We start from the raw sequence: 14,424 nt of genomic DNA, 5'->3' as shown, positions 1-14,424 counted from the left end.
GGAATATCATAGTTTCTTAAAATGGGGCACGTACGTTAAGAATGGCAAGTTGAGGGGGCATCTTTGTAAGAGCTGCGGGGTTGGTGGCTGCATGGGGTCCTAGTGGAGCTGTGACAGGCCCTGCAGGTGTCTTGTGGTCAGGGTGGCTCCCGAGAGCACACTTTGATTCGTGCTGTCTCATGTAAAACAGTCTCTGTCACCTGAGGAAACCTTAGCAGTGAATGCTTCACTTCTGAAACGCTAGGACTCGGGGAAGCACTGGGCAGGAGGCAGTAGCTGTCACAGTGGCTGTTGTAAGCTGCTGTACTTGGGGGTGCACCACGTGACCCCGAGGCCACGCCAGCTGTTTTCTGAAACTCCGAGAAGGTTTCCAGACCCTGAGTCTGCAGGGTCCACCAAAGAGTTGTTTCTTGGTCTTGGGGTTTTGTGGTTTTTTGTTTTGTTTTAAACATTCTAAAGAATTGTTTCCAGGATCAGCTGGAACACGTGAAACAAGTATTTCACTGTCCCCCATTCACGTGGCCACACCCTGCCCGTCTGTTGACTTTGCCACTTCAGCTTGGTGGACTTGGTGGGCAGAGGAGGGCTGTGATGATGTGTCTCAGACCAGCCTAGTTTTTAGGTTAGACATGGCCGTCTCATGTGCTCACGTACCCTTCGATCAGCTTCGGAGCCAAGTGCTCAGGCCTCGCTGTTTTCTTATTAATCTCTTCCTTCATATCAGCAAGAGGTTTGGAAATAGATGTGAACACTGAAGGGCAGCATTGAGTAATCTTGTTTCAACGTGTGTCCGCCAGGCTCCCGTGTTCCTGCTGTTCCTGGACGCCACGTGGCAGCTGCAGGAGCAGTGCCCAGCGGCTTTCGAGTTCTCCGAGACCTACCTGGCGGTGCTGCACGACAGCACCCGTGTGGCCCTGTTCGGCACCTTCCTCTTCAACTCCCCGCACCAGCGCGTGCAGCAGAGCTCGGTGAGTGGCGCCCGCCATGGCCAGGGTGAACTGCTTTATTGAGATAGCATTGAAGTACAATCAGCTGTGTGTTTAAACTGTCTTAGCTACCATTTTATGCGGTCATTTCTGAAGGAATTATTTATAGATGGTTAAAAATCCAGGAACTTGAACTTGTTTCATTTTTATCAGTGAGCATTTTATGTATTTCTCTCTGATGTTTATTGTTCATAATAAGCCAACTGAAAGATGTAAATCATTTTAACTGCTGTAAATGTCATGCTTTTGTATTTATATTTTCACATTTGGGCTGTCTGAATGGGTAATGGATATGATCCTGTTTGAGGACATTTGTTTCCTAGGTCAGCAGAATAAAAGTTGTACAAAGCAAATTATTTTTCTTCAAGAGTCCTGTGGAGAAGAATTTGAGAGAGGAAATGTAGGCGTGACGTGAGACTGCGGTTCTCTCAGGGCGCTGCTTACTGGATGTGCTTAGACCCTCATGCCGCGTGGCAGTCACCTTTACGTTAGGACCATTGGTTTCTAGTCCCAATTCCTTGACTGAGAGGAAGAACCATGAGTAAGGAGGGTCTCAAGCCAAACTTGAAACTATCTATAGCTTCTGGTTGCCCCTGGTGGAACCTTCCGGAACCGCAAGTTCTGTCTCACCCACATTTGGAGCAATGAGTATAGCCAACAAATGCTGCAGTGACCACTGAGGGAGACAGAAAGGACAGCTCTCGTGGGCCTTCAGGAAGACTTTGGTGGAAGGGGGGCTGCCCTCACAGTGAGCTGTGGGATCCTCAGGCCCGGGTCTGGGAAGGTGCTGAGCCTGGATTCCTCATCCATGAAACTGCTCCATCAAATCAGTAGTAGAGCAGACATTCTGTGAGCTGAAGCATCATGAGGAGCATCCTGAAGAAATGCGTTGTTCAGGATTGGGGGTGTGGATGCATAAGGAGATGGATTTATTCAGGCCGTGGCACCAGGGAGAACTCCATTCACGAGTCATACTCACCAACACACTCATTGCCCAGGGGCCCAGCTCCCCTCTCGGTGCAGGGGTCCACGCGCTCCTCCGTGTGAGGCGCCAGGAATGTCTGTTCTCGGGAAGCGGAGCGTGCTGCTCCAGTGGGGTTGGAGGCGCTTTAGTTCAGACAAGTTCATTTGTATGATGATGAATGACCGTCAGAAATGAATTTACTATGAGAAAATCTTAGTTTGGCATCTTTTCACAAATGTTCAAATATTTTATTTTGCAGGAATTTGCTATAAGCAAAAATATCCAATTGGGTGATGAAAAGGGTTTAAAATTCCCTTCAGTTTGGGACTGGTCTCTTCAGTTTACAGCAAAGGATCGCACCCTTTTCCACAACCCCTTTTACATTGGAAAGAGCATGCCTTGTGTACAAAACGGTTCTGTGAAGTCTTTTAAACGGACAAAGGTAAGTTACAGAAATGCACTAACGGTAAAAAACCTGGTATTTGCTCACACATAACCAAAAACATCTTTTTCAGAACAGAGTATTAAAAGTCCAGTCACTTCCCCTGACAGCATTGCCAGTGTAGGTTTGGAGGGGTCATTCACTTCCTCACTCAGATGACCCCACCCCGACTTTTCATCTTGTTGTCTGAGGCCCACACAGCCCTGGTCGTCATCTCAAGAGTCAGCAGTTGCTGCCCTGTACCCAGGGCCCTGCTCCTGAAGCCCGTCCGCTCAGCCTGTTCTAGAATCAGCAGGTCTAGCTTTTTTGACCAGAAATCTTAGAAACTCACACTTCAGCAAATTATACGCAGACCTTGTTTTACTGCACTTGCTTTATTGCACTTTGCAGATACTGCATTTTTTACAAATTGAAGGTTTGTGCAAACCCGGCGTTGAGTTCGTCCGTCGGTGCCATCGTTGCAGCAGCGTTTGCTCACTTTGTGTCTCTGTGCCACATTTTGGTAATTCTCACAATATTTCAAGTTTTTTCATTATTATTATATTAGTGATGGTGATCTTTGATCAGTGATCTTTGACATTGCTATTGAAAAAAGATAACTCACTGAGGGCTCAGATGATGGTTCACATTTTTTAGCAATAAAGTGCTTAAATTAAGGTATGTACATAGTTTTTTTTAGACATAATGCTATTGCACACTTAATAGATTACAGTATATTGGAAACGTAACTTACATATGCCCTGGGAAACCAGAAACTTCGTGTGACTTGCTTTATTGCGGATACTCGCTTTATTCCGGTGTCTAGAACCGAACCCACTGTATCTCTGAGGTCTGCCTATAATGAAGAGGATATATCTCCCCCCACCCCCATGCAGGCTACAGCCTAGGCAGAATCAAGGCCTAAAAGTGTTAAACTCCAGTGGAGGAGGATTGGAATAAGTATCACCAGGGAAGGAACAAAACATTCTTTAGGTTGAAATTCTACCAGTTTTTCCTAATACCGAGTTTATATTTACCGTTACACTTCTACTGTCTTTCTAAAAAGGGAAGCTCCAGGAAAATAATGCTAAAATCTCTCTTCTGTACAGAAAAGCTACAGCTCCACACTAAGAGGAATGCCGAGTTCCTTAAAGAATGGAATCATCAGTGACCAAGAGTTACTTCCCAGGAGAAATTCATTAATATTAAAAGTAAAGCCAGACCCCCCTGAGCAGAGCGACAGCCAGGACAGGGGTGCGGAGCAGTACTTCCGAGAGTGGTTCTCCAAGCCTGCCGACCTGCATGGGGTGATTCTGCCGCTTCTGTCCGGAATGCACATCAAACTGTGGAAACTCTGCTACTTCCGCTGGGTCCCTGAGGCCCAGATCCAGCGCGGGGGCTTCATCACGGCCTTCCACAAGGTCTCCCTGCTGGCAGATGAGGTGGACGTGCTGAGCAGGGCGCTGCGGCAGCCCCAGGGCAGCCCCCCGGAAGCCCCTTGCCCTGAGCTGGTCCAGAGCAGGGTGTACTTCCACGCTGGCGGCCCGCACGACGCCCCGGGGACACCGGACTTCCTCTCCTCCTCGTTCCCCTTTTCCCCAGTGGGCAATCTGTGCAGACGGAGCATTTCAGGGACACCGCTAGGCAAGTTTTTAAGTGGGGCCAAAATATGGTTATCTACTGAGACACTAGCAAATGAAGACTGAGGTGGAGTGGCTTTCTGAACATCCTGAGGGAGTGAGAGACCTTCTCCTCTGAAGTAAGACTGCCGGCCGAGGCGTCTGAAGCTCTAATCGTTCTATACGTAAGAATAACAGTTGAAATTTGCACTAATACTTTAAAACATGTTGAATTATGCTTCCTTCACAATATTTTTAAAAGATAGGCATAACTTTGTTATTTATGTCCTCTTTCTATCATTCTAGGTCTGGCTCATTTTTAGATCATTTGCAGGCAGACATTCCCATGATCTTATTACTGTGGTCAAACTAATCAGGTTTTGTCTGCGACATTTGTTTTGTCTACATCCATTTTTCCAACCACCTCCTAAAGGTTCCCTGATCCTCAGTTGGATTAGCAGCCCAGAGAAGCAGACATCAGGAGAGTTAAGAAATTAGTGTTTAGTGTATTTTCAAGGAGCATCCAGTAAACCCCAGTGGGCGTTAGTAGGTATTTGTGTATTTATCTGGTCACTTTCTGTTCTCTCTAGTTGAGCTCACCTGAGAGTTGTGTGTTCTCACACTGTAATTTATTTTAGATCACTTTGGGACCGTAGATCACTGTGTTTTAAAATCATGAGTTTCCTTAGGACTAACTTTAAAATGATATGCACTGTTGACTTTAAAAGCATTTACTATAGATAATTAAATTTAGAAGTGCCTTTGACATTAATATTAAGATATGAAGAACACAGAGTAAAACAATTTGTTTTTTAAATTAGGGTGTCAAAGTCCCACTGCACATTGGAAAGAGGCTGGTCACACTCGGCATTGTACCGACAGCCAGGAGTCCCCAGAGGCACACATCCCTCCGAAAGTCACCGAACACAGTGGGTCTGAGGCAGGGTCCAGGTCGGGGCAGCAGCATCACTGACACCCACCCTCAAAGTAGAGGCCCCGTCACAGTCCAGTGGGGAGCACTCCCGGGGCACTTTCCCTTGGAAGTCAGTGATGAGGTCTTGAGTCAGGTCACCTGAGTGCATAGTGCTTAGGAAGGGAGGACAGGAGCCTAACAACGGACTTCTCTCAAAATACTGCCACTGTAAAACGGTGAGAGCACCCCGCCCCCCCCAACCCATGACAGGTGTTCAGAGGCACAGACAGAGGTGTGCTCTCATCTCAAATTCCCGTTTTCAGGTTGTGTCACAAGAGCCGAGCCAAAGCTGTGGGCCAGAGCTGGAGCTTACTGTGGCCATGCTGGTCACAGCCTCCCCAACACACCTGACTTCTGTGTAAAAGATGGATGTTTTCAACGTGGCTGTTTTTAGAGTTTCTGAAACTGCCATCTTAAGCTTTTTAAAAAACGTTTATAGTAAAGTATCTAGTTAGCTTATGTCCTTTTTTAAAACAATTTTTTTCAAAACTGTGTGTTTTACCTTTATATGTAACAAATAGATGTTTCTATTTGAATTATTTGCCTTTTAAAAATGGTTGGATAATGTCTCTGAACTTACAGGGACAGAAGTTCCTATGCAGTCTTAGGAAATCCATTGTGTGGATAAGCCCAGTGTTTTGCCAACTTGTCTAGAAAGTAAGGGCTTTCTTAGTTTATATAAATAGCACTGTTGCCATTAAACATTTTAAAGTCCTTGATTAGAAACCAGCTCCGGTCCCCTGAAAACCCCACAGCATATCCTGCCACTGGAAGTGTGATAATTTTTCTTCCTTTTTCATTAGGCTGCTTTTTTATTATTACAAATTGTTCTAAATTTGTTAGTTTTTTTGGGTTGAGCATTTACTTCTTTATAGCTTTCTTCCCTCTCACATTTATTTTAACCCTTTTAGTAATTTTTTTTGATTAACTTGCAAGTTTAAAAATGATTAGGTACTATTAATACTGTTTTAAAATAGAAAATGTGCATATTTTTGTATGATAATCAAATGTAGTATAGTTTTTTGTTTTATTTTTGCTGAACAGTTGTTATATAATGATTATTGTGCTACAGTTTTATCATGCATAATATGAAAAACAACTATTACAGCCTTGAGTCCTGGCCCCTGCAGAGCTGCCTGGCACCACTCCTGGCACGGAGGACGTGTGGGGACAGAGTCCAAATGTGGTTCTGGACGCGGACACGGAGCCTGTGCTGACAGAGGGCCACACAGGCGTCAGGCAGCTCCGGACTCGCTAGGATCGGACTTAAAGGTGTACCATGTCTTACTGTTTTGTGATGGAAACCAGTTTTAAAACCAAAAATTTCTAACTTTATTTAAGAAAGTATATTAATCTGTGCTAACAGAGGGTGAAAAGTATTCAAGGCGTCCTTCAACAAAATCTGCTTGCTGTAGCAGTAACCTCAAGCAGTTAAAACTTGAGAGAAAATGAAAACCTTTGTGCCTAAAATTGACTATGACTTGGGTTAAAGTAGGATGTGCATGAAGGTGAGAGACCCTGCTTTTCAGCAGTGGTGAATGTGAAGGAAGTGTTGACTGCTAATAAAATTTCCACAGGAATCACTGCCTTCGTTGTCAATACGAGTCCCCTGCAAGAACACAGAGCATCAAGAAGCGAGGGTGTTTTCTTCAGCCGTGCTTGTGTGTCGTCCACCCGACGCTCTGCCTGCTGTAAAGCAAGGCAGAGATGGGTAACGTTTCTAACCTCAGTGCACAGCTGGCTGTTGTCACGGCCATGTGGGTGTCCTTCCATTTAACAAATTAAAAAGCTGGGGAGCACCATTTCCTTAAGAAGGTCTTGGAACTAGTCTCTGGGAGCGGGAGCCTGGCCCGCCACGCCTGGGCCTACCGTTCTGATAAACCCCTTCCTGCGTCCACCTTCCCCAGCCCAAGGCTCTTCCAACAGTGACGGGCAGCCCTGTACCTGCACACCTTGGCGATACTGCAGGTCAGTTCCAGAGCCCCACAATAAAGCAAGGATCTCGATAAGGCAAGTCACGTGAATTTGCTGGCTTTCCAGTGCATATAAAAGTTATATTTCCACTATACTGTAGTCTTTTAAATATGCAGTAGCATTATGTCTAAAAAAAGTGTTCTTACCTTGAAGTATTTTAAAATACTGTCCTGCTAAAATATACTAACCACCATCTGAGCCTTCAGCAAGTCATACCGTAACAAATATAATGATGATGAAGAAGTTTAAAATATTGTGAGAATTACCCAAATGTGACCCTAGACCTGGAGTGAGCAAATAATCATAGAACAAGAATTTTAGCAGCCAAATGTGTAAGGGCAGTATAGAAAAACATAGATAAATTAAGGAATCTCCATTTCCAATATACTTTTTAGGAAGACACATTGTGTATGCTCCTTTATAAAAGACACAAAGCTGTGAATCATCTCCTTTTGGGGTGGGGGGTTCCAGCTTTCCTATAAGTCAGATGCATCTAGCTCCTGAAACGGCCACCAAGGTTTTGACCTTTTTAAAAGTTCATTACCTGCTCTATGGAATCAGTGAGTGTCCTGAAGCCAATACCAAGGTTTGTGATACACAGACACTGTACAGTGATGAGTCCTTACACTGCCAGGTTTATTACGACAACAACAAAATTAAATAAGATGTAGTGACGCTTGACGCTTCTGACGCTCTCAGATGCTCCCAAGCCCACGGCTCTCAGTTGGGGCCCCTGCTCTTGGCTCCGACTGCAGCCACATGGCAGACCTCCACGTCCGCCCCCAGCCGGTGCAGCTCATCCAGCCAGATCATCTGCTTCTGCGAAAGACGGTCACTGGGGCCCTTCACTTCCACCAGCTGGGAGACAGAAGGGTCATTCAGGTAAGCTACGGTAGTTTCCACTGACAACTATTTAGATGGCGTATCCTCTATGCTGCTGTACTTACATGTGTATAGCAACTAAACATACACATATGATATTCAATGAGAAAGTTTCCTTTTCTGTAGAAACCAGACAGTTCACAGAGAATTAGGAAATCGATTCGTAATACAGCAGTTGAAAAATAGTTTTAAAGCACACACTGCACTGTTACTCTCCTGCGTAACACGCCTCAAACACTTTGTCAGGTCTGCAATTAAACCCAAACTTCTTGCCATGACCTAAAAACTGTGTAATCTGGCGCCTGCCAACCACACCAAAGGCTTCCTCTCAGTTCGCGAGACAGACAACATCTGCCCAACCAAAGGGTAGACATTCATCACGCTTGCTGTTCCCACCGCCTAGGACACGTCTCCCTGTTCTTCACGTGTCTGACGTCTTCTTCCGTGCTCAGCTTAAATTCATCTCTAAGAAGGGTCCTTCCTATGCACTTCTTCATGGTGTTTATCACAAGGTAAAACTGCTCATTACATATCAGCTCCATGAAAGCGTAACTGTGTCAGTTTTGTCCACTGCAGATCACCAAAATTCAAAACAAAGCAATAAAAACTATCCAAAATGAAGTATAGAAAAAAATTTTTTAATGAAGAGAGCATTTCAGCAACCTAAGACTAGTTTAATTAGAGTCCCCAAAGGGAAGAAGACAGAGAAAAATATTTGAAGAAATAATGGCCAAAAATTTTTCAAATTTGATGGAAACTAAACCCAAAGATCCAAGAAGCTCAGTGAACCCCAAGCACAGAACCATAAAGAACACAACACTAAGAAACATCATAACTAAATTGCATAATCAGTGAAAAAATGAATCTCTTAAAAGCGGCCAGAATTTTTAAAAGCCAGAGGGGAAAGACTACTGATTTCTCGTTGAAAACAATACAAGCTAGACAACAGTGGCCCAATATTTTAAGGTACTGAAAAAAAACTGTCAACAGAATTCTTTGCCCAGAAAAAAATATCTTTCAAAAACAAAGACTTAAAGTCTTAAAATATCAATATATGAAACCTAAATAATTCATTACTAGCAGACCTCCATTTCCAGAAATGTTAAAGGAAGTTCTTCAGTCAAGAAGAGAATGATAGTACATGGAAATCTGGATCTATATAAAGGAATAACAAACATTAGAATTTGTATCTACATGAGTAAACATAAAGACTCAGTCAGCTGTAGAAAGCAAAAATAATGTGCCACAGGGTTTATAACATGTCGAGGTATAATGTATGAACACAGCACAAAGGCTGGGAGAGGAGATATAAAAATATACTGTTGTTATGTGCATAAAAATAGCCTGTTGTTATGTGCATGATAAATGAAGATCCCACGTGCCGTGGAGCAACTAAGCCCGTTCGCCACAACTACTGAGCCTGTGCTCTAGAGCCTGCGAGCCACAACTACTGAGCCCGAGTGCTGCAACTACTGAAGCCTTCACACCTAGAGCCCATGCTCCACAACAAGAGAAGCCACCGCAATAAGAAGCCTGCACACTGCAACAAAGAGTAGCCCCCACTCGCCACAACTAGAGAAAGCCTACACGCAGCAGTGAAGACCCAATGCAGCCAAAAATAAAATAAACTTATAAGTGTATCCTTTAAAAAAAAAAATAGATGACAGGTTTAAAGCCAAACATGAATAACATGAAATATAAATGTTCCAAATACCCAATTAAAAGGCAGAGGTTGTCAAATTAGATTAAGAAGTAAGACCCAGGTAAATGCTGCCTACAAGAAGATATAAGAAACTCAAATATAAAGAAAAAATATGTTAAATGTAAGAGAACAGAAAAAGTATCACATTAAACTAACCAAAAGAAAGCTGGAGTGGCTATATATCAGTTCAACTTCAGAGCAAAGAACCCAGGAATAAAGGAAGGTCATTTCATAATGATAAAGAGTTCATTTCATCAAGACATGACAACCCTAGGTTTATACATCGAATAATATATGAAGCAAACATTGACATAACTGCAAGGGAGAAAGAACCAAATCCACAATTACAGTCAGAGACGTCATATGACACTGATTCATTAAAGAACAGATTAGTTTCTCAGAAAGGACTTGTACCAGAGGTTTTTTTCATCTCAAAACTCAATAATAAGGAAGCCACCAGCCTGTGATGGGCAGCAGGGTGAGGCAAGGGAGGCATCCAGCCTACGACACGTGAGGAAGTGCTCACTCCTGGAGCTTAGAAAACAGCTCCCACCCATCCTGGCCTCCTGGAGCTCACACCTGCAAAATCTCCACCCTTGAGCGTGGACTTGCTGCTAACAGTGGACAGAGCAAAAGCAATGGAACTTCACTGCCAAGATCAGCTGCTAAGAGACTGACTTCCGTCTTGCTCACACCCTGGCCCTTCTCACTCACCTGCTCGGATGAAATACGCTGCCATCGGGGGAGCTGCCTGCAGAGAGGCCCACATGCCAGCACCGAGGGCACCTCTGCCAACAGCCACCGAACAACCCCAGCCCTCAGTCCAGCAGCCTTCAAGGGATTCGGCCTTGTCAACCACCATGCTAGAAATGCCTAGATTGTGGCATTAAGCTGATCATTAAAGTCACCACCATGACTTTCCATTCTGGCTCAACTGACCTTAACGTGGTGACTTTGGGAGCTCCACACCACCAGGTCAGGGAGGCCCCCTCGGCAGTGTCGGAAGTCCATGGCCAGGCGCCGGCACACACCACTGAGGATGGGGCCCCCTAGGCAGGACACAAGATCCTGGACACGAAACACAGGGACAGTCAGCCCTCCCCTGGGACGGAGATCCTGAAGCCCCCCAGTGACTGTGAGATGGGGCAGGGACTCCATGTGTCATTCAGCAGAGATGCGTCCAGGAACACCAAGTGCCCTTCTGCTGCTTGTGCTGGGGCTCCAGAGCCAGGGGCTAAAATGCCCCCGGCAAGCTCTGGGGACCACTTCTCCTTGGGTCAGTTACCAAGCTTCTGCCCGGTCGGAAACATCCGGGGAGCAGCTAAGGAAGAGGGAATTTGGGGTAAGCACTCAGGAATGTGACAGCGATGACCCTCAGAGGCCAGCAGTCACAGGACAGGGATGGTGTCCGCCCTCCAGGGGCCACAGGCCAGGCCAAGGGAAGCTGCCAACCAAATGGGCAGAAGGCGTAAGGGAGGCTTGTTCATGCTTGTGATTGTTCCTTCAGTAAGAGGCCTGTGGGCTGGGGTACCACACGTACACACACACATACACGTGCATGTAGGTATGCGTGTGTGTGTTTTGTTACAGTTGCCAAAAGGACACCTTGCATCAAGGAATCCTGCCTGCAGACCGTCACCTGGGCTTGCTGAAGAGAAGCAAAGCGATCCCAGCTGACAAGGGAGGCCACCCTGCCTTCCTGGGCCTGCCACGCGGCTGCCACCCAGGCCCGCAGGCTCTCCGCGGAGGCACCGTGAATCTGCCGCAGCCGGGTCTCGATGGCCGGTGCTCTGCTGGCGAAGAAGCTGTCCGTGCAGAGGTCCAGCGGGGCCGCCTGTGTGCAGGGAAAATAAGCTCACGCTGTGCCTGGGGAGGCCGGAGTCATGAGAAGAGTCAAGATCAAATTTGGGAACTGGCCAATCTGATGAAGTTGACACATTCTTTTTCTCAAAAGACATGTAAAAATTACCTAAGTAATCTGATATAAAAGCAACTTATTACACTGGGTATTTTAGAGTAATAATTTGCAAAAGGAGCTTTTAGGTTAAACTGGTGGAACGCTTAGCCGGCACATGTGACAAAGCATACGAGAGCACCTGGGCCCACCTGGGTGAAGCTGAAGAAACTTACACTAAAAGTTTCAAACGGAATGATTCCAGTAAAGTAGGCTTAAAGTTTAAAACTTAACATACTTACATTTTAAATTGTATGAATCACATTTTAAAATTAAAAGCTATCCTTATGGTGGAATTAGCACCAGGATCCAAAAGAGGGGCAGGTTTCTGATGGCTGCAGAGGCGGGGCACCCAGGCGGGAGTGACTCACGCGCGTGCAGAAGTGTCTGCTGCCTGAAAACGTGCCATGATTACCTGGTAGGCGTTTCTGAAGGCGTCTGGTATCCCGTCCATGAAGATGACATCCCATAGGAGGAGACCGTACAGCGTGCTGAAGGTGGACCCTTCCCCGTGAATCCCTGAGACAAAGTCACACACACACAAGAAAAATCCATTTCTTCTGTTTTTTAAAAACCACTACCATATCCTACTGCCTACTCAATTTGAAGAAAATAGCAAATATTTTACATTCAAACGCAAATGCTGTTTTTGTTCCATTCCTAGGTCATTTTTTTACATTATGTTGCTTATATGCAGAAGCCTTGTTTAAAGGCAAAAAATCTTAGTAATCATGAGAAAATTCAAATGCACATTTTGGAGCTAGAGTGGAAAAACCTAAGGAACACGTTTAAAAATAAAAGCAGATTCCCTCCTCAGGCTCTGGGGGTTCCATTCGGTGGGTTCGGAGGCGGGGGCATCCCCTGAGGGGCTCTGGGGCAGGGGGCCCCTCGGCCTCACTTGGAAAAGCCCTCTGGGAAGGAGTCTGGGCGCCCTGGGAGCCTGTGCCCTCTGACCCCATTCGCCTCGTCCACCCAGTACTCCTCTGCCTCGGCCTGGACACCGTGCCCAGGGTTTCTAAGACTTGGGGTTTTACAGAAAGCTTCTGCGTCAGAGACCACCTAGTCCAGACGCCCCCTTCACCCCACATCCAGACCACACGATGGGGCGGTGACCTCAGAGGCCAGGCCCAGCCCCAGGCCGTGTGAACGGCAGAGCAGGGTCCGCAGGGCCAGAGCCTCCCGGAGAGAGCTGAGCCCCACCTGGCCCCTCAGCACACCTGACGCCTGCGCCCCCTGAACAGGCTGTGGCATCTCTCCGGCCAGTGGGCCCCAGGCATCGCACATGAGGTCAGAGGCAGCACAGGTCCCATCAAGGCCCGCTGGAGGCAGCCCTGGCCCAGGCTGCGCTGTGCGCCCCCTCAGCTGGCCCCTGCCCCACAGGCCGTCCTCCGCTATCCGCTCGGGCCGCCAGCTGAAGCCTCGCCCTGGAGCCCTGCACCCTGCCGGGCCCGAGGGAGGCAAGCCTGGCTTTCCACCCTGGACAGCAGCATCCCTGAACCCTGAGCCGTCGGCGAGCGTTGGTGCTGTTAAGTCCAATCATTTGAGGAGATCCTTCTGAGGAACTCTGAAAGAAACTTCCCCAGAGGGTCTGAGGTCGCCCTCACACCAAACCTTCTCCAGAGGAAAGACCCACAGCAGGGTTCTGCTCAGGTTCACTGCATCAATCTTAATAAAGGAAAAAAATACTTTATAAAAAAATTGATATTCCAGAATCGGAACTGTCCGTCTGTCTTTCAAGCTCATGGCTAAACTGAAAGCATTCGCTGCGTGCGGCTCACAGCCGGCAGCCGCCTGCCCAGGGCCTGCTCCTCCTCCCTTGACGCCGGGTTACAGGGCTCCCGCCACGCCGCGGGGACCGATCCTGCATTCTGTTCTTTTATTCCTAACCCTCCGGGTCTCCTGTATCTCTGTCCTGACTGGCGTGTGCACTTCGTCCTCAGTAGCATCACCTTCCCGGTAAGTGATACAGACATCACACAGGTTCATCTTAACCATCACCTTGGACACGCAGCAGAGAGAGGCCCGTGTGTTACGAGGTCCCCTCCTGCGGGGTCGTTTTGTGTCCTCACTCATCTGAATGATCACATCACACGCCAGTGAAATGATGTCCTGATTTTCACATACGTGAAGACACCTGAGTGTTCTTCAACCTAGTGACCCTTCAGCACAGACATGGGGGGGCCTGGCCTGGACATGTGGACCGAACCCGTGGGCCCCCTGGGAGTAACCACAGGAGCCAAGGTCTGGGGTCTGCTTCCAACATTAGGGGGGACGGCGGATGGAGGAGGGCTGGGTGAAGCAGGGGGTGCGGGGAGCTCGGCACACCCCTCTGCTTTCCCATAAAGGCATGTTCCGCAGCTTCCATGACATTAATAACAAGTTATTTTTTAAAAAAGGCTAAAGCCCCTCCGCCCCAGTCCCTCCAAGGTAACCGCCCAGCCGCCGTCGTCGTCGCCCTGACGGGCAGCTGCAGCTTCCTCTGCGGTTCCCTCACGGTTTTTATGTTACTTTTCTATTCAGTACATTCACTAAGGACAGAGACTGACCAGTTCCTTTTACCAATTATAAGGCAAATTCTCACGGTCTTTCCTTTAGTCTGGCCTTAGACAAAGCACTGAATTTGCAGCTCCTTCTCCAAGGCCAAAATGGAAGAAAGCAAAGGGAAGAGGGCTCACGGGGACACACAGAAGCCGAGCCACCTCCAGTGGACGGGAGGGACGAGCAGACGATCTTAACACAGCTCTGTGCTGCTCTCAGGTGAGCAGGCCCGCGGATGACGACCCTGAGGACCCGGCGCGGGCCCCACACGCGTGGGCAGGTGGGCGCGGCCTCTCCACTGTGTCTGGACACCGGTGCCTGGGCTGCTGACAGCACACAGGCCGTCACACACGAGTCACCACACGTCTTACTCAGGTGTTTCTCAAATGGCCAGGCCCAGCTCCCGAACGT

The 14,424-nt window shown here is 47.3% G+C and overlaps 2 protein-coding genes across 5 annotated transcripts in view; one reads left to right on the top strand and one right to left on the bottom strand.

Annotated features, from left to right (window-relative positions):
• Window positions 1–6,829, top strand: part of MTMR10 (myotubularin related protein 10) — a 44,533-nt gene extending 37,704 nt beyond the window's left edge. The window contains exons 10-12 of one of the 2 annotated variants that reach the window (XM_079914817.1): window positions 798–968; window positions 2,210–2,392; window positions 3,481–6,829. In XM_079914817.1, the coding sequence (XP_079770943.1) occupies window positions 798–968; window positions 2,210–2,392; window positions 3,481–4,077 (951 nt within the window). In that variant the 3' untranslated portion in view covers window positions 4,078–6,829. The remainder of the gene's footprint in view (window positions 1–797; window positions 969–2,209; window positions 2,393–3,480) is intronic. The other variant, XM_079914816.1, reaches the window with a different exon arrangement.
• A 707-nt stretch (window positions 6,830–7,536) lies between these two features.
• FAN1 (FANCD2 and FANCI associated nuclease 1) overlaps window positions 7,537–14,424 on the bottom strand; it is a 28,470-nt gene continuing 21,582 nt past the window's right edge. For all 3 annotated transcript variants that reach the window (XM_079914813.1, XM_079914815.1, XM_079914814.1), the window contains 4 exons: window positions 11,891–11,994; window positions 11,161–11,355; window positions 10,461–10,589; window positions 7,537–7,795 (listed from right to left, as the gene is read on the bottom strand). In XM_079914813.1, the coding sequence (XP_079770939.1) occupies window positions 7,658–7,795; window positions 10,461–10,589; window positions 11,161–11,355; window positions 11,891–11,994 (566 nt within the window). In that variant the 3' untranslated portion in view covers window positions 7,537–7,657. The remainder of the gene's footprint in view (window positions 7,796–10,460; window positions 10,590–11,160; window positions 11,356–11,890; window positions 11,995–14,424) is intronic.

The sequence above is a fragment of the Stenella coeruleoalba genome (assembly GCF_951394435.1).
Source record: "Stenella coeruleoalba genome assembly, chromosome: 2".
In the NCBI taxonomy this organism is placed as follows: domain Eukaryota; kingdom Metazoa; phylum Chordata; class Mammalia; order Artiodactyla; family Delphinidae; genus Stenella; species Stenella coeruleoalba.
The sequence above is the reverse complement of the archived record's forward strand: the minus strand, read 5'-3'. Positions and strand labels throughout refer to the sequence as shown.